The 20,634-nt window shown below is 36.6% G+C and overlaps 1 protein-coding gene across 5 annotated transcripts in view; it reads right to left on the bottom strand.

The window, feature by feature from the left end:
• The window catches only part of MAGI2 (membrane associated guanylate kinase, WW and PDZ domain containing 2), a 1,116,223-nt gene that overhangs the window by 188,629 nt on the left and 906,960 nt on the right, over positions 1-20,634 (bottom strand). For all 5 annotated transcript variants that reach the window (XM_032484131.1, XM_032484132.1, XM_032484133.1 and 2 more), the window contains one exon: positions 17,354-17,992. In XM_032484131.1, the coding sequence (XP_032340022.1) occupies positions 17,354-17,992 (639 nt within the window). The remainder of the gene's footprint in view (positions 1-17,353; positions 17,993-20,634) is intronic.

The following is a 20,634-nucleotide window of genomic DNA, read 5'->3' as shown; positions in this document are numbered from 1 at the left end:
TTGGGAACAAGGTTTCACTTCTCTGTTAGAATTAATGATGTGTAAGCACTTTACAAGCGGTGGATATGAGTTTTGCTAGTACTCTTCAGCAAATATGCAACTTATAAACAATTTTTACTTTATATATGTGAACTGAAGTTCCTATTTTTCCAACTATCAACTGGATGGCTATTTTTAATCAATAATTTACCAAATTTCTGGAGTAAATTTACATTCTAAGCTCTCAAGCAAAAATATCCAAAAGGGCCGTTTTATTCATTGAGACTTTTGGGGGCTACCTGAGTACAAAAGAGGAGCAACTGAAAGGCTCCTGATCTCTTCTGACGTCAGCTCAGATTCTGGGCATCTCTCAGTTTCTGTGAAAACCCATGAAGCATGACCTCCCTTCCGTGTGCCTGGCTATCTCATGAGTTTGCTTGCTCATGGTTCCTTCTGCTCCTTCCCCAGACAGTCTTTCAGTGTGTTAAGACACATGCCTCACAAGGGTCATTAACCAATTTTTATAAACTCCTGCAGATCAGAGACATTTGTTGCAAGAAGTTTTCTAAGGAGTCTTAGGGGAGGTTTTTATTAATTTAGTATAAATCTCTTCTATTAAATTAGGAAATTCTGTCACTAGGCCAAGATCAACCATTCTACAGACCAAACTGCACATTTGAAGATGCTAACTTTAATGTGAATGTGAAGCACCTGGGAGATGCTGTTGAACTATAGATGATGATTCAGTACGTTTGAGGTGGGAGGCAAAATTGCCTGTGTCAGAGGTAATGAGGATGGACGTCCTCAAACACATTTTGAGGAGCAAGGGGAGCTCTAAGGTTACCTGAGAAGGCGGCAAGCTTTGCCAGCGGCAGAAAGAAAAGAACCAAGGACAACAAGGGCAAAGAGCCCTGGTTACGGCAGTCGGGTGCTCCTCAGCAGAGACACTAGTGCTTGGAATTCTGGATGGAATTTTTGGACATGGATGCCTGTCTTTCAAAGTAGGATGTTTTAACGTCCCCGGCCCCGGGCACTAAATGCCAGTAAGAGCCCAGCTGTTATGACAACTGAGGAAGAAAAGTAGCCTTAATAAAAACAGAAATTCAAGTCATGAATTCTTGAAGCTAAAATTACAATTAAGAAACAGATTCTTAATGTTTTACTCCATCAGACAAGCGCTGTAACAATTATATGTATCCTTAAAGGTTTACTGGACACATATGGTGACTTCTTCCATTGTAGGTTACTGGCACTCTCTTCAAATCACCTTTCTCAAGTTGCTAACTTAGGATGACAAAGTCCTCCCTCTTTCCGCTCCCTGGAGGCATCAGAAGGTCTCCTTGCCCTTACTTGATCTTTTCCCCTTTGATGAACCAGAACAATTCTTCGAAGGGTCCTTAGGTGGAGGAAAGCCTGTAATTGGACTATGTTGAGAACCAGGGTGTGGTGGAAAGTCCAGCTATTAACGCATAAGTACTTGACTCCTTTGAGCCTGCAATATAGTTCTTATAGATAAAATTTTAAATGAGTTTTATTTCGAACTCTGATCCTGAGGACCCCTTTGTTATAATATAATCTGAAAACGACCCTATACAGTGACAAATACCTCTGTGGAAATGGGGGAGGATGAGACAGACTTCAACCAGGAATCACTGTTGGAAGGTGATCCACAAGACAAGATCCACAGAGGAGCAAACGAAGGAAAAAGAAATCATGTATTACTGAGCTATCCTGTTGGAAAGTATGTAGCTTGAAACAAAACTGGCAAGCAAACTCATAAATTTAATTCGCTTCTCTGACAAGAGCAAATAGGTAAATAGGCATAGATGTAGGAGTAATGTCATCTTGCTTGTATCTTATGTTAAAAGGGTAATCCTTAGTTTATGAAAAATAGAAGTTAAAAGAAAAGTGTCATTGTGTTGCTGGATTTGTATCTATTTTTAGAATTGTATTATAATTAGGCTAACAGCACAGTTTTAATACATAAAAATAGTATACTAAGTTTATTCCTTTTTCACAATATATGGGAGCAAGGCTGTTTGGAGCAATAAACTGTCCTCTCAGCTATACCAGGAAAATGATGCAGGGACTCTTAACTATCAGAGAGCCACTGACCAACTGGTGGCACATCAGTCCACTTATAATTGGTTAAAGGGCAAGAGATCTTTCAACCTGGAAGGTACAATAGCTTTTGGATTCTCCTGGTAAATTCTGAATAGGGATAATGGCAACTCCAATGCCATGACTTAAGAGAAAATCTTGACCTGAAGAAATGACAAAAGTATTTACAGGACTTCCTGGGGAAATGTGGGAGACTGGGAGAGTCATCCCGGAAGAAGTAACATCTGACTTGAATTCTCAAGGATAAACAGGAGTTTGGAAAAGACAAAATAAAACATGAAAGAGAAGGGATTTTTCCTGTAGGAAGCAATAATTTCCTATGACAATGAAGTATGAAATAATGGTTGTATATTGCTAGAAGAATCCGAATTTCATGAAGGCAGGAATTTTGGATCTGTTTTGTTCACTGCTGTATTACAGAACTTCAATGGTGTCTGACAGTAGATGCTCAATGAATATTTGTGAAATGAAACTGTGACATGTGGCTAAAGAAGTTGGTCTGGACCAGATGAGAGGATTTGGATGTAAGATAATGAGTTGGCCCTGGTTCTCTAGAGGCCATGGAGAAGCACAGGCAGGCATTAAGAGGGGAAATAAAACCATAGAAGTCGTTAAGATCATGTAAATGGCTGTGGTATGGGCGATGAGGCTATAGGGTCATAAAACAAAAGAGTTATAAACAACAAAATCTGGGAAATCTCAGTTTTTGAGGATGGACAGAGAAATAGGATTCATTAAAGGAGTTTGAGAAGAAACAGAACTGTGAGACAGCTAAAAGAGACTGGTGTCCTGGAAGCTGGGGAGGAGAGATTCTGGAAGAAATGAGAAATATGCATTTGACAAACATTAACGTTAGAGCATTTTCAGGATGAGGACGGAAGCCAGAAAGCAGTAGGTTGAGAGGTGCAGGGCAGGTAAGAAAGTCACAGATGTTAAGCAAAGCCTATTCCTCCCAGAAGAATGGTCTTAAACGATTTATGGAATAAGGTGGGATATACATAGATACATACATGGACTATAGGTACAAGAAAACTAAATGAGAATGAAAGAAAAGAGAAAGAGCCATGGCTGGAGGGTAACGCAGAATTAAGAAAAGATTCTTAAAGTGTAGTGTAAACTCCAGCAGGTTTACAGGCTAAGGGTAAAGTGGCCAAAGAAAAAGAAAGTTATAATGGTGTCCATGATAAAAGGATATGGATGGAGCAGTTCCCTGAGTGGACAGGAGTGGCTTCCTCAAGAGTAAAGTGAAGTTGGTGTCTTTGAGTAGAACACCTACAAGTTTTCCTTTGAACCCAGAGGTAAAGAAGAAAGGTGGGGCTACATAAGCTAGTTTCTAACGCCTGAGAGAGAAGAATTTAACTATAAGCACTTGGGATGGTGAATATTAGATTATCTTTTGCCAAATGTGGATCTATTGAATGTATTTAATGGTGGGAATGTTTTCATTTTCATTTTGATTTTCTTTACATAGGAGTGGGGATTTATATGCCACTGGCAAGGTACTCTATATGGGATTTAGCAGGTCCCCAAACTCATTTTAGATGGCTGGCATCTACATTTTGGGTAGTTTTTTAACATATGGGAAAATATAGATAGCCAAAATGCAATATTCATCCTAAATTTATAGCCATTTAGCTGAAATGAATTCATCTATACTTCCCTCACTAAATTTTATTCCAAATTTTAAGTGGAAGTGTCACTCTGGTGCAACTTTTTCCAATCTACCAGCAGAAGATGCTTTGTAACATAAAACTGTTTCTGAACTGAAATGTATTATAATGCTCATTAAAACCCACTCTCCTGGAAATGTAAAACTGATTTATCTAATGCACTACAAAATTCTCCATAAATGTACCACACAATGTGAAATAATGTTAATTAGAAGGAGAAGCAAAACAATACATTTTCTTTAAATTTTAGGGCAATTAGCATAACTCCCATTAACATGGTATAATAACAGCAATTATTTTCATTTGCACTTTTGGTAGAATTTATCCATTAAAAGTATATATTCATATATTGAAATATGAAAAAGCGAACATGACTTTATAATGTTTTATAGGAAGGTAATACTCTAGGTGATTTTATTCATTTATTCAACAAGTCAGAGCCTGCATGCAGGTGCTGTGATTCAACAGTCTTCAAGACAAGATTTTCTAAGTCTACCATCAGGAATTCTCTTGCACAGAACTTTAATTGCACTCAGTCCGCTTAACTTTCTGCTCTCATGCATAAGCAACTAGCACTCTGGGGACAGAGCACTTTTTTGACATGATCAGCATAATTTCCTACATATAATTTATTATACTACAGTGGCAGATAGTGAGGAATATGTGTGTGTGTGGTTTTTTTTCTGGTTACTTAAGTTTTAAGATTTATAGAATCGGGGAATTTGAAACTTACTTGGTAAATTTATTGCATACTGGTCAATTTTAGTTTTGAGTTTATAACTTTTTAAGAAAAGTTTTCTCCCCACCAACATAAAAATAATTTGTATGAACAGATTGAACATAATAAGATTCTCTCCCTACAACAAAAATAATTTGTATGAACGGCTTGAACATATTTTACATAATAGTCAATTTTACCATTTTCCTGTAGCTTCAGAATTGTTGGCTACAACCATCCTCACTTTTTTCCTTCTTTCCTTTTGACATCTCGAAATCCCAAATTCAGCTATAGCTCACTTTTGCATAAGGTTAGTAAACTTTTGGGCTGTGAGCTCAAGGAAAGTCCCATAGTGGATTAGAAGGAGGCAGGAAATATGTTTATAGATAACACATGAAAAACAAACTACTCTTTACAAGTCCTTTCTCTTGGGGCCCCCAACTAATAAATGCACGATTATATCCAAATAAGCCCATGATACAGAAATGCTGAGAACTGTAGTGTTTTTGAGATGATATGGACATTACAGATTATTTTCAATTTATAAACAGGGAGCTGGTGGGACAGAGAACTCAAGTGACGCACTCAAAGTAGCCACATGAATTAGCAGCCCAGGTCATACTAGCAACCTGGCATGCTGATTCTAGTTACATGAGCTTGTCGTCATTCAGTGCCAGTAAGCCTGTATTTTTTTCTGAATGAAGACATTGTATAGCAGGTTTTACAGCCATGTCACTAGCACAGTTGGTGGATTAATTTTCAGGATGTATCTGTACCCATCAGATTTAGAAGTAAGCTCCCTAAGAACGAGGACTTACTTTGTTCACTAGATGTCCCCATGTTTAGAATAGCACCTGTGATGTTTGTGAAATGAATAAAGAGAAAGAAGAAAGACAACTTCGGCAAAAGTTTGGTACATGAGCAAAGAAAGAGAAAGGAGGGATGCTAAGGTTGCTTTAAAAGCTCAGATGGAAGAAAATCAGTAGAAAAATAGTTTTGTCCATTTTTGTACACTCAGCTGCATTATCTGACGCACACATGCATGTTTCTAATTTTGTTTTATGACTGTCTTCTTCCTAATGTCATAACAGCATACAGTAATTTAACAAGTATATACGCCAAACTCTGAGGAAGGAAATAGGAAATAAGATACAATCCTTGCTTTTGAAGGAAATTGACTAGTATTTTAAAACTCAGTAGTTTCTCTGAATTGGTATTTCTGTATATTACAGCAATTATTTATATTCAAATTGGTGACTGCAGAAATACAAATCTTAATACACCTTTTTTTTTTTGCATATAAGGCATCCTCAAATTGGGAAAAATAGGGTAAATAAAAGGTAAATATCAAATCACAATAACAAACATTTATATCTTGTCACCGTCTATGGAACTTCTGTCTGTTCTTCCATTTATGCTTAGAAATGACCAACAGATATATTTTTAAATAAGACAAATTGATACATTGACTATTTAACTGATGTGTGTGGGGGGTGGTTAGGGTGGAGTAGGGGTACTTTTTGGATGAAAGAGAGTCTGCAGTTTCTAAATTTGTATTTTTATAGTATTTGAACTTTATGATGAAGAGTTGAAAAAAGTCATTTTCTCCAAGAATCCCCTAGATACAAGGAATGCCATTCCCCCCTTCACAGGCCCTAAATGAAATGAGGTCTAAAATATTACGAAGTATAACAGCCCCTCCTTTTGGAAACCACCACAGAACTAACTTTGACATAGCACAATTAGGAATGCTATTTCTTTTAGTGATAAGAGGTTGATCTCACAGGAGCTGAACGGCAGAAAATAAAGATAACCTAGGGTAATTATGAAAAGAGAAAGTGCACTTTGCCTCTTTGGAATATATATAACATCTCAGTACATGCAGATAAATGCTCTTTACAGGTTCAAATATGAAAGAAGCTTTTCTTCCCAATGTTCAGAACACGGATGTTGACTTTTCTCTGATTAGTCAGCCACATCAAAAACATTTTTTGAGTGTTTTTTCCAACTGACTTGAATGGTCATGTTAACTCAAAATATTTGATCCTGTTGCCAAATCGAACGTTAACTTCTCAGCCTTATCTTACTCAGCACTTGACACAGCTGTCCACATCTTCCACCTTGAAACATTTTCCTTCGTAAGACCAGCAGTACCCCTTTCTATGATTTCTCCTCCTTTCTTGCATGTCGTGCTTTCTTAGCCCTTTGCTGCTCACTCTTCCTCTTCTTGACTCTAACGTTGAAGCGTCCCAGTCCTCGGTCCTCAGAATGTTTCTCTTTTTTATTTATGCTCACTCCCCTGAATGTTCTCATTCAGGCTCCAGCTTTAAATACCCTCCACAGGCCAGCCATCACCCCTTGGAAAGCTAAAAGGTATCTCAAACTGGACTCTTGAACCCCCTGGCAGCCCCCTAAGAGCATTTTCATCCATCACATCCATCATGTCAGTGAATGGCAACTCTGATCTCCTAGCTGCTGAGGTCAAACACTTTGCAGCCTGTGATTCCTCTCTTTCTCTTATACCCTGCATCCCATCCATCAGCAAATCCTACGGCTTTTCCTTTGAAATATATTCAGAATCCATTTCTTACTGCCTCCACTCCCACCATCCTTCTCCAGTCCCTTCATCTCTCAGTTGGATTGCTGTGAAAGCAAACTCAGTTGTCTGCCTACCTCCATCCTTGTTGACCAACAGTTTATTCCCAACACGGCAGCCACAGTGAGTCTTTTAAAATCGTATATCACGTCACTCTGCTCAAACACTCCAAAAGGCTTCCCATTTCACTCAAAAGCAAAATCTATAGCCCTTCCTGTGACCCATGGCTACGTAAGACTCTACATCATCTGCCTCCCTGCAGCCCCAACAATCTGTCTCTCCCTGTCTACCGTTCCACCTCCTCCCCACTCCGTGTCAGCCACACGAGCTTCCTTGCTGTTACCTGTCTACATCAAGCGCAGTCCTGCCTCAGGGCCTTCCCTCTGCCTGGAATGCTCTTTCCTGGATATACACACAGCTTGCCCCTCACTTTCTTTGGATCCTCACACAGATGTCTCTCCCTGACTACGCTCTCTAAAAGAGAACTGCCTTCCTTGCCCATCATTCTCCTTTTTTTCACTGTGCTTCTCAGTTTTTCTTCACTCTTATCTCCAGCATGTATTTCTTTGTTTATCTAATTTTCTCTTAGGAGCTAAGCTTCTTGAAGCAAAGACTTTGTTTTAAATTACTGACATATTTCTAGCACCTAGACCAGTGCTGAGCACACAATAGGTCCTCAACAAATACTTATTAAGTGAATGAATAAATGGATGAATAACTCCTGCATATCCAAGCAAAAGCCATCAAAGCTTACTTTCCACAAAATTTGGGGAAACGGATATAATATAAAACTCACTCATATTACAGTCAGAAGACATAGATTGCAGTTTTGTTTTTTTCTGCTTCTAAGTGGTGTGGCAACGACTCTACAAGTATTCCCAGCATCCTGTCTCTCCCACCCTAAGAGACATCTGTGCAACAATATCCTTGTTTAGTTTGTGTCTTGTGACATCCATGACGTTTTCCACTTATGATAAACTACCTTGTCATTGCTATTTATTCATATTTCTTATATTTGGGGACTGTAAACTGTTCCCCCGTCAGCCTAACACACATTCGTTGAACTTGGACCAATTACTTAACCCTAAGTCTAGGTTTCTTTATCCATGAAAGTTGGGTTGAGAAGGGAAATGTGAGGAGATCTTGTGAATTTTAAAACACATACTGGTTGTTTAAGCATACCCCAAAGGCCTAAAATGAATCCTATTACAATACCATGTTACAAGAAAGATTTCATCTCACACTTTGACGTAATCAGTAGTTACAACGTCCCTGATGTGCAGATCGAGGGACAGAAAGAATGTAAGAAATATCAGTGGCAGAGTATCTACTATATGTGTGACCCCAAACCACTCCCTTATCCCTGGGCACATAGCAATACAACATTCCCCAGCCTCTGATGGATGGGGTCTAGAACTGAGTTCTGGGCAACGAAGTGTGGGAGGAAGTGATACAGACCCCTCTCCTTGGGCTGGCCCCTGAAGCCTCCTTCAGGATCCTCTACTCTTTTGTTTACATTTCATCTGCCAGCTGGTTAGACAGGACCCAGTGGGGGACATCAAGACCTTAGGGCATGGAGAGCTATCCCAGAGAAGCCTGGTTCCATGAGCCACTGTGCGGAGAAGAGTTGCCCAGGGCATCTGCCATCCAGGAACACATGCATTAGAAATCGAATAAGTGAGAAATAGACTTTTACTGTGCTAAGCCTCTGAGACCTCGGGCGTGTTTGTTAATACAGCAGTCAGTGTGCCGAGGTCATTCACACCTCCCGGTGCGGATCTGTGACTTCGTTTGCTGAGTGTCGTAGATACTCTTTTCTGCTGAGATCAAGTGGAAAGTTGGATTACATAATATTGATTGTGGAATATCCGCTTTGATTTTCACCTAATCTCTCTGGATAGCGCTCTCTTCAAATAACCAGTGCTTTTCTCTCTGAGAAATAGTCCTGTAACAGATCCTTATCATTGGTGAGTCTTCTTAGTTAAAACCTCTTCTGAAGACTTCTTAAGTCTTTTGCTGTTGCGGTGGTAACTGTGGTGTAGTTTTAAAATTCTAAGTGCTTCTTTAAAAGTATCTTGTATAACTTTAACTAACTAGCTGCTTACATACTTCTCCAAACAAGTAGTGACATGAAAGAAACACTAAAATATTTGGGGCACAATGTTTGCAACTTTGTCTTAAATGGTTCAGAAACACACTCACACTGATGCACAAACACACTAAGCAAATGTGGCAAAATGCTACAGCAATGTGGGTAAGTGGTCTACAATGTTCTGTGTTCTATACTCAAATGTTTATGTGAATTTGAAACTATTTTTAAATGAAGAAAATTTTTTTAGAAAAAAGTTAGCACCATTAAAAATGTCAATACTTCTTATTGCTTTGCTTTTAGTATATGCTCTAGGCTGTTTAAACTTGCTATGCAGTGTTTTTGATAATGTGCTTTTTGAAATTTTAAAGCAGGAGTTCTCTACACAGACAAAATTCTCTGTGTCCATAATTTTTATGCTTTGTCCTCAAACACAGCTCTGGGATAGTCTGTGCTGCCTCTCAAATACTCTGAATTCTATCTGAATATAAAAGAGAGAAGACGTGCGTTACCAATGCTATTTCTTATTATACCGTCAGCAAAAGAAGGGAATATTCTGATCTAGTGAAGATTCTTGGCATCTCATTTTTTAGAAATAGGAAGAAAATTTTCAAATACTGATCAACTATAATTTATGAGAGGTTCACAAATTAAATAGAGAACTCTGTTGCCTTTTAATATAAGTAAGAGTACAATACATGACAAGGATTGATTATAGTAATCATTCTGGGGTTGCTTTATTCCAGGCAACAAATAACAGCCTCCTTGAGCAGAAATGATTGTAATTATTCCTCATTCCATACTAGGCTGAAGTTCATTCAGCAAATTATTTATAAATAAACTAGTATGTTCCTCGAACTATTAAAGTAAAAAAACTATTAGCCAACCTAATCAAGAAAATAACACCAATAAGAAATGTGAATAATAGAAATATTCTTAGGTCAAGGGGAAAATGGACAAAAAAAATATAAAATACTTGATTCAGTTCTATTTAAATACACTTGAAAACATGAATAAAGGAAACAATTTTGTAGGATAATATAAATTATAAAAACCAAGTCCAGCCAAGACAGAAACTCTAAGAAGATTAATTACTATGGAATTAATGGAAGAAACTGAGAAAGCTGTAAAAAGGTATCCTCCCTGCCACCAAACCAAATCAAACTAAAACCCAACCTGCCAGAACTTAATTTCAAAGGTGTATTATATCCTCAAGGAATAGGTAACTTCTATGTTACTTAAATTGTTTTAGAGCAGAGATAGAAGGAAAGCAATTAACTGCTATTATGACACCAGCATAACTTTGACAGTAAAATCGAATAGTAAAGAACAAAACAAAGCAAAATCCAAAAAAGAAAACTTGGGACCAATCTCACTTACTAATGTTGATGCAAAATTATACATAAACAAATAGAATCTAGCAGCACATTATAAGCATAATATAGCTTATTGCAGGAATGAAAGAACAGTTCAATACTAATCAATCTCTTAATGCAATAAATCAATAAATCAAAGGAGAAAATAATGATTATCTTCATAGATGTCTTTTTGGCTTTTGACAAAATTTATTATCCATTTTTGATAAAGATTCTTAATGAAATAGGGAATTGAAGGGAACTTCCCAACATAATAAATAGTTATCTCAAATAAAAACCAGTATTGTTTGTGTAAAATAAGACAATATTCATTTAAGCCAGAAAAAAGATAGGAATTTCTATAATCCTCACTATTATTCAACAATGTTCAAGAAATAGCAGTCAAATGGATTAAATAAGGCAAATCAGAGGTACGCAAATAGTAAAGGAGAAGGCAAAATGATCGTTATGTGTAGGTGGTACGATTATGTGCCCCCATATCCTATGAAATGAACTGAAATATATACAAGAAACAATAAGGTAACTCAGTCAAGTAACTCATTATAAAATTAATATTCAAGAATAAAACTCCAAAGAGATAAGGAAATATGTGACAAATAAACAAAGGACATACTTATGTTGGCATTTATTTTTGGTCTCCCTTCAGTGGAATGTCTAATCTATGGGGGAAAGTTGGCTGTGTTTATTACTTTACCTCCAGTGTCAAAAAAAAAAAGTCTAGTACATAGTAGGCACTCAAGAGACATCTGCTGAAAGAAAGAATGAATCTACAATATAGATTTACTCTCTTGTGCGGAGATTGACGTGCGAAGATACACCACTTTTCAATAATAGAAAAAAACTGAAAGCAATAAAAACATCCATTAATGGATATCTGACTAAATAAGCTATGAAAAATAATGAGTTATATTTCTAAACTTATATATAAAGCCCTCAAAAGATAAATTAAGTTAGAAAAAGCAAACTGCAAGGCCATAACACAAGTTTCAACACATTTAAAAGGACTGAAATCATACAAAACGTGTTCTCCTTCAAGGAGAAATTATGAGAAATCAACAGAAAAGAACTGGGAAATCCCAAATGTTTGAAAAATAAACAACACATTTCTAAGTAACCCATGGGTCAAAGAAGAAATCACAAGAGAAAGAAGAAAATACCTTGAGCTGAATAAAAAGAATATACAGAATATCAAAATGTGTGGAATTTAACTAACAAAGTGCTTACAGTGAAATTTATAGGCTCAAATGCTTTTAGTAAAGAGAGAACTATAATCATTAAGCTTTCACCTCATGATGACAGAAAAGGCAAAGTGAATCAAACAAAGTATGTGGAGGAGAGATCAGAGTAGAAAATACTGAAATAGAAAATAGAAAAACAATGAATCTAAAAGTTGGTTCTCAAAAAGGAATTTTTAAAATTTTTGTTTAAAACCTTACACTAACAAATTTGACAACTTAGATGAGTTGTAAAACTTCCTAGAAATACATAAATTACCAAAACTGATGCAAGAAGATATAGAACATTGGACTAGACCTAAATCAAGAAAATAAATTCAATTAGTAACTAAAAATCATTCTCTGACTGAAAACCCAGCCCACATGGCTTCACTGGTGAATTCTTTCAAATTTTTAAGAAAGAAATAATATCAGCCTTACACAAACTGTTTCAGAAAACAGAAGGAGAAGGAGAAGCCAATATTATCCCCACACAAAAGCCAAAGACATCACATGAAAAGAAAATTAACTGTTCTATAGTTCTAAATCTCCTACCAACAGGTTCAAAAATCAACAAAATGCAAGCAAACAGAATCCAGCAGCATACAAAAAGAATTATACACCAGGACCAAGTGGGGTTTATTCCAGGGGTGCACAATCTGTTTAACCTCTAAAAATCAAGTAAATAAAACACTGTATTAATGAAGGAAAAAAAATGACATGATCATCTCAATAGCTGGAGAAAAAAACATCTGATGAAAGCCAAGACACTGATTATTAACATTCTCAACAATTTAAAAATAGAAGGGCACTTTCTCAATCTGATAAAGGGCATATAAAACCTACACCAAAAAAATTCATACTTAATGGTTAAAGGCTAATATGCTTTCCCACTAAAATCGGCAATGAGGCAAAGATGTCCCCTCTCTAATTATTTCTATTCAACATCATACTGGAGTTTCTAGCTAGTGTAATAAGGCACAGAAAAAGAATCAAAGGCATACAAGTTGGAAAGAAAAAAATAAAACTTTACTACCAGATGACATAATAATCTATATAGAAAATCTTCTGGAATTAAAAAAAACAAGCCTCCAGAACTGAGTATAATAGGGTTACAGTGCACAAGATCAAAACCAAAAGTCAAATGGGTTTCTATATATTAGCAACAAATATTCTGAAAATAACACTGAGAAAACAATTCCATTCACAATAATATCAAGAAGACTAAAATAGCTAGAAATAAGTTTAACAAAAAAGTACAAGATCTGTACATTGAGAACTACAAACCAGTGCTAAGAGAAATTAAAGGAGATTCAAATAAATGAAGCAAGAGACATATTTATGAATTGAGAAATTCAAGTATGGCAATTCACCAAAAACTGTTCTATAGATTTAACCCAGCAACAAAATCTTAGCAGGCTTATTTTTTAAATAATTAAAAAGCCAATCATAAAATTTATATGGAAAATGCAAAGGATCTAGAATAACTAAAATACTTTTGAAAAAGTTGAAAAAAGTTGGAGGACTCACTACCTGATTTTAAGATTTAATATAAAGCTAATCTAGAAAGTGTGGTATAACCATCGAGATAGACATATAGGTCAATGGAACAGAATAGAGGATAGAAATAAATCCTCACATTTATGCAAATTTATTTTTGACAAAAGTGCCAAGGCTATTCAAAAGGAAAGGATTTTTTTTTTTTTGATAAATAGTGCTACAACAATTGGGTATCCAGATACAACAAAATGCACTTAGATCCTTACCTTATACTATGCTCAAAAGTGATCTTGAAATGGTTTATAAGTCTAAATGTAAGAGCTAAAACTATACAACTTCTAGAAGAATGCAGGAAAAACTCTGCGACCTTGGATTAGGCAAAGATTTCTCAGATCTAACACAAAAAAATGATCCATATAAGAAAACACCAATAAATTGGACTTCATCAAAATTAAAAACTTCTCTGCTTCAAAAGGAAGCATTAAGAAAATGAAAAGACAAGCCACAGACTGGGAGAAAATATTTGCAAATCATTTGTCTTACAAAAGACTTGTAATCAAAATCTATAAAGGACTTTTACTACTTAATAAGCAGATAAACAGCTTGATAAATATACAAATGAGCAAAATATTGAGCAGGCACATCACCAAAGAAGATAATTAATGCTAACAAACACATGAGAACGTGGTAAACACAGGAAATGATTAGAGAAATATAAGTTAAAAATCACAAAAAGGCATCATAATACAGGCACTAAAATGGCCATGATCAAAAAAACCTGACTATACCAAATACGAGCAACAATGAGCAGAAACTGGAAACCTCATACATTGCTAGTGGGAATGTAAAGTGGTACAACCATTTTGGAAACCATTCTGACAATTTCTGAACAATTTAAATACATACTTGTCACATAAGCCAGCCGTGCCACTCTACTTCTAGTATCTACTCAAGAAAAATGAAAATGCCTGCACATACAGTTACATCCAAATATTCACAGCAACATTATTCATAAATGCCAACACCTGAAAACAACTCAGATGTCCATCCACTGGTGAATGGATTTTTAAAATGGCAGAATATTACTCAGCAATAAGAAGAAACAAGCTACTCAGACACGCACCAACGTGGGTATATCTCAACAGCATTATGTTAAGTAAAAGACTACATACTGTATAATTCCACTTACAAAAAAATTTCTAGAAAGGCAAAACTATCCAGAAAGTATATTAGTGATCATCTGGGGGCTGAGGGAGTTTGAGATGATGGATGTTCTAAGGATTATGGTGATTGTTGCACAACTACATCATTTTAGCAAAACTTACTGAAGTCTATACTTATAAGTAGTGAATTTTATGGTATGTAAATTATAGTACAATGATGTGTGTTAAAAAATAAAATACACCCTATTAACCAAGCTATTCAGAGCAAGACGTGTATGTATAATATCATTCCATTTATGCTAAACTAGTTAAGGCTACTAAATTTCTGGAAGTACGTGTTCACAAAAATATGTTTGCCTCTGGGAAAATGCCTGAAAGCCTGGGACAGGAGACAGAATTACTTTAATTATATGCCTTCTGAAACTATTTGAAAAAATCAAACCATGTACGTTATTACTTTATAAATACAAAAAGTCCTAGCAAATAATTAAAAACAAACAACCACCATCCTGATACAAAGACCCAGAAGTATGAATCTGCACTTGAAGATCTATGCTTATCTGAATGAGGCCATCAGCTCTTAGTAGCCTCTAGTAAGACAGTCAAAGGGAATTTCATCACAAAAACATGATGTTAATTCCTATTAATTTCAGAGAGACAAGTGCAAATTGTGGGACTGCTAGGGAAACACAAGAGGTTTCTGACTAGAAGTACTTCCAGCATCAGAGGGTACTATATTCTGCAATTCTCCACTAGCCACAAAATACAAACAAATTCCTCATCCCCACAAACAAAATGCAAACAAAACTTTGAGTACTCGATTTCTGTATCTGTCTGTAAAAATACTGAACCACTATGCTGTACGTCTGAAACTACCACAATGTTGTAAATCAACTATACTTCAATTAAAAAAAACAACAACTCTGAATACTTGAGGATTAAACAGGGGTGGCAGAGTGTAGAGGGAAAGAACCAGCAAGAGTAGGGTAGTCATGCTGACAACAGGCACACAGAAATATTTTCAGAAAAGGTACAAATGCCAATAACATAAATACATATTTTATATATGTGACTATATATATGAATAAATGATTTCAATTTTTTTTGCTATATTATGCCTTTAAAAAAGGTATTATATATAAAACGTGTCCAAACTTGTTTCTATGAATCATACAGTGGAAACTGCACAGTGATTTTCAGTTATGCCTTTTAATATCAAGAACCTGTTAGCAAAATTTGATTTTTGATTGCATATTATGAAGGTATGACTATTTAATTAAGAATATTTGTTTTAATCTTAAGCAATGGGAGAAATTAAAATTCACTGTCAATATTTAGTTATCAAGATTCAATTGCTATTTTGTAATAAGGCTTTAAGGTCACATTTAAGACTTCTGCTGTCACTGTAATTTACTTTTTTACTATAGGATCATAGCACTTTGTATAGTGTTGCTCACACCTGCCTAGTGTTTGGTGTCCATTTCCACACAAGGAATCAATAAAATAATGCAAAATACTTCCTTGAAGGGGAAATACCTGCAGAGAGGGCCAAATAAATGATAAAAGGTGCATCTTTCAGCTTCAGCTGCTTTCATTTGCATTTCAAACTGACAGGCCTTTCATGCTGTTTTTAGTGCTTTGAATAGACAATCACATATGTTTGCCACAAGTGTGCTCTTCACGCATGAGTTCCTCACAGCACTGCTCCTTCTGACCCATCCCCACTGGAGCTTTTGTGCTAATTTAGATTCAGTAGACATTTAATGAGCACCTATTGTGGCCCAATAGACTAAGAACACTGCCATCCGGTCAGGCAGTATTCTCATCCCAATATGCGTGTGACGTGTGAGGCTCGCGGACTTTAAGTGTCCTAAGTCCCAAATTTGGCTGGTAGAAAACCACCACTTAGCCCGAGCCCTTTCTTTCATACTCTGTTCTCAAGTGTCCTCTCTATCTGTGCCTATTCCCTCCTTTCTCCCCCTACTTCACTGATAATCAAGAGCAGAGTAGCAGAGGGATGAAGACAGAGCCTTCTGCTGAGCCCCACTTGCTTGAAGAAAACTCCAGGGCTCAGAGCTCTGCCCGCAAGTCCTCACTGCTCCCATTTCCATACTTCACTGGAACATTCAGCCCAGAACTTCCCAACTAATCCTGTCCCATAACTTTCTTCCCAGGTCACAGAAGGCACTACTCGCTACTTGCTGCCAGAGCAGACCCTACAGTAACAGAAGAAGTGTCCTGAGGAACCCTATTCACAACTCTGAAAAGGTTTTTCTACAGTGACACAGCTTCCTTTGGTCCTTATGGGGATTACCAAGACTGGACTTGAACTTGGAAGGACTTGAACCAGCTTCCACCCTCTAGCCTGCAATCCTAAGAACAATCGGAGTATTCCTTCCGTGGGAAAAATCAAGTCTCTTAATTAAATCAATGGAAACCAGTTTGAGGCCTCCACAATTGATACATTAGTGAACTTTTGGAATATAGCCCACTTATTCTTGGGGATTCAATCTTTACCCTCTCAGATCACAGCAGTATATATTTGTAAGACTGAAAGCACTATTTTTATCATGTTTAATAGAAAAGGAAAAGACGCATTCTCAAAATTAAAAAGCAGAGCTTCCAGGGGGGAGGGGATAGCTCAGTGGTAGAGTGCCTTCCTAACACGCACAAGGTCCTGCGTTCAGTCCCCAGTACCTCCACTTAAAAAATAAGTCAATAAATAAACCTAATTATCTCCTCCCCTTTAAAAAAAAAAAAGATGAAAAAGCAGAGCTTCCTGGACTCGTGTTTTTCTTACTCTTTTACCTTTTTTTTTTTAAGTATGATTTCATTCAACTCCAGAGAAACTTCCAATTTTTCAATATTACTGTAAAGATCCTACTACTTTACCTGCATAATGATTGCTGAGCCAGTGTTTATCTTACCTCCTCGATGGATAATCAAAGAAGTCTCGCTTCCAATGGGACAGTCCTTAAGTATATCCACGACTTCCGTATGGCTCAGGTTCTGTACATTCTGCTGGTTGATCTCAACAATGAGGTCGCCTTCACACAGGCCAGGGCATCCCTGAATGTCAAGTATTTGTTTCACCCTCTGTCCTGTAGGACTATCGGCAATGGTGAAGCCAAAGCCCTGGGCACCTTTCACAATGGTTAAGGTCATAAGTTCAGCTTGGGTGGCCCCAGATGAAGCCATAGATACATTGTCGTCATGGACAGGTGGTGGATACGTGCCATCTAGCTGACCATCAGCTGGCATTGAGTGCAAAGAATGAGGCGGCCGATCTGTTATATCTGGAACCGACTGTGAGGTCCGAGAAATGTATTCCAAATATGTTTCATAGTTATGTCTTCCATTGACCATCACTGGAGGTGGCCTCTCCATTATTGCAAGGGGTGGCACCATGCTGTTGGCAGGATCTTCAGGGTCAAAGGGCAAAGGGTAGCCACGACACAACACCAGGTTGACACTCTGACCAATAGGAACAGACTGGAAAAGTTTGACTACATCAGCATGAGTGTGTCCAAGGACACAAACTTCATTAATATAGACAATGACATCACCTGCAAGGGAAACAAAGAAAAAGATTGACAACATGAGGTAAGTTCAATTAGCGTTGACATAGGGAAATGAAACTATCTATAAGACTAGTGAAAGAGGTGCTCTGTTTCTCAGTAGGCAGTGAGAATCCATTAGAATAATACTTAAATTCCCTGTAGGTGACTCCAGGATACAACAGATCTGCAAACAAATATAATAATCAAACGCTGAAAAAAGTGCTATTTGGTTATTCTTGATGTTCAGAAACAACTTCATATTCAGAAAGAAAGGCTCAGAAAGAAAAGTTTGTAAGAATTTATACCTTATAAAAGTTTATAAAAATTTATATCTTCATTTCCATCTTCAGTGCAATTTGGTTAATAGAATTTTCAAACTATTGAGAAGTGGTGCTCATAAGTGTTGGATGAAAAACATAGCCCAGGATTTGGGTTTTTTGGTATCACTTGTCTGAGTCAATTGTCTTTTTCCTTCTTTATTAAAGAGAAAAGCATTTTACCCATTTGTTTTCTCTCTGCATAGCAAGGTGTAATCGCAAAGGCTCTATGTATACACAAGTAAAGGTCAAGGGCACAGGTTTTGGGATCAGGGATCTGGGTCTATATCCTGGCTCTATTACTAAGCAGATCTATGATATTGGGCAAGTGACTTAACTGTTTTGAGTCAGAGTTTCTCATTTGTAAAGTTGTTGTGAGGATGAAATGAAATAATGCAGGAAAAGGGCTTGGCACAGTGCCTGACATGTGGTGAGTGCTCAATAAATGTCGATGATTATTAATATTATTGTTGCTAAAATAGGATGGAGGTGATTTGCGATCCTGGCTTTCAAACAGGAAGCTGCCATAGACTCATCCTCTGATCTTAAATAAACTGATATTTCTGTAGATCTTTTGTCCTTTCTCCCCAATGAATTTAATCAAAGTTACAGAAGTCCACTGGTTAGAAGTTAACTTTATGATATTCCAAATGCCCTGAAAACAAATTATTCATTATAAAATATATTCAGAAAAGTAGTATTTCCTCCTTAAAGTGCAGCAAAACATGTTTGTTTGAGATAATTGTTTTAAAAATTCAATTATATATGAAAAACAATTTTATTTTTGGAGAACTGCTCTATCATGGATTGATATTTTTATCCTCAAAACCCATAATATTTGAGAATTTGAACTTGCAAACTGATGTTTTGTCTGACTATGCTGAGAATTATATGAGGGAAGAAAAGACATGTTTTCACAGATTGTCAAATGAATAACTCAACAGACATCAGTTTATCAGGATAATTCTGAAATGGGAGTGTAAACGGCTAGGGATTTCATTCTGAGACATCATTCCCCATCAAAATGGCAAATATCAAAAATGAAAAACAGAGTTGATCTTTCAGTGTTAAATACTTTTCTGGCTTTTATTAGTTGTCTGATATAAAGTGATTTCTCCACTAAATGCACTTTAAAAATAGATAATTCTCTGAGTAAAACATTCCTGAGTCAAATACCCTCAACTACCTAGACTTGACCAACACTTCTTAAATGCTTGAGAACGGCTTCAAAGTGCTAAAGATATAGAGACAGAAAAGCAAAAACAAAGAGAAAACAAAACACACACACAAAACCAAAATAACATTTTTAGTGATCCAGCTTAGGTCTGATTCTGGAAAATGTCACACACCATGTGTTGTTTGGATGGAAGTCATTCTTCAATTATGTCTATCATGGAGGATGCCGGTGGAATGACTGGGACCTGGACCATGGCTCAGGACTCAGTTAGAATGGGCATCCTTTCTCTGCCACTATGATTTCTCAAAAGACTGGGGCTCTTGGGGATGCTTTGGCATTATTTTTTTTACTGGTTCTGGTTATTCCAGAGTCCCAGAGAAATATCTGATTCAGACAAACTTTTTCTCCTTCTCCTGCCTCTTCTATTTTTAAAATTATTAAATATATTTTACACATTGAAAGGTACAAAGGATTAAATACTTGTGTACTACCATCCAGCTTAATGATTAGAAAATTGCTCGTATTAGTTGAAGCTCCCCTGAGTAGCACCCTTTCCACTTGCCCCACTTGCCTTACTGTCCTTTCCAAAGGCAATCATTGTCCCGCATTTGAGGTATGTTACTCACATGTACTTTATATTTTTACAGCATATCTACATACCCATTAAACAATACTCCTACATAATATTTAATCCCTAAATAATTTCCCCCAAATATGTTTCTGCATATTTTAAAACTTTTATAAACGGTACATTATATTAATCTTCTGTAATACCTCTCAAAATGTATTTGTGATATTTATCTCTTTTGATTGATACATTTACCGCTGGTTCATTAATTTTCATTGCAATATAAGTATCTATTGGATGACAACATCATTATTAATATTTATCCATTTTTCCGTTAATGGATTCTTGGGTTCTTGTGAATTTTTGGCTATTAAATAAATCTTTTCCCACGGCCCCTGCGCCCATATAGTAGAGTTTTTGTGAGGTGCGTACCTTGGCATAGAACTATGGGGCTCAGGCCACATACATCTTCAACTTTGCTAGATAATGGCAAGTGGCTTTCAAAATAGGTCATACCATTTTACACTCCCCTTGGTAGTATATCAAAATTTTCATTGCTCCCCATCTGACACAATGCTTTGCATTC

This window comes from Camelus ferus, chromosome 7, assembly GCF_009834535.1.
Source record: "Camelus ferus isolate YT-003-E chromosome 7, BCGSAC_Cfer_1.0, whole genome shotgun sequence".
In the NCBI taxonomy this organism is placed as follows: Eukaryota; Metazoa; Chordata; class Mammalia; order Artiodactyla; family Camelidae; genus Camelus; species Camelus ferus.
The sequence above is the reverse complement of the archived record's forward strand: the minus strand, read 5'-3'. Positions and strand labels throughout refer to the sequence as shown.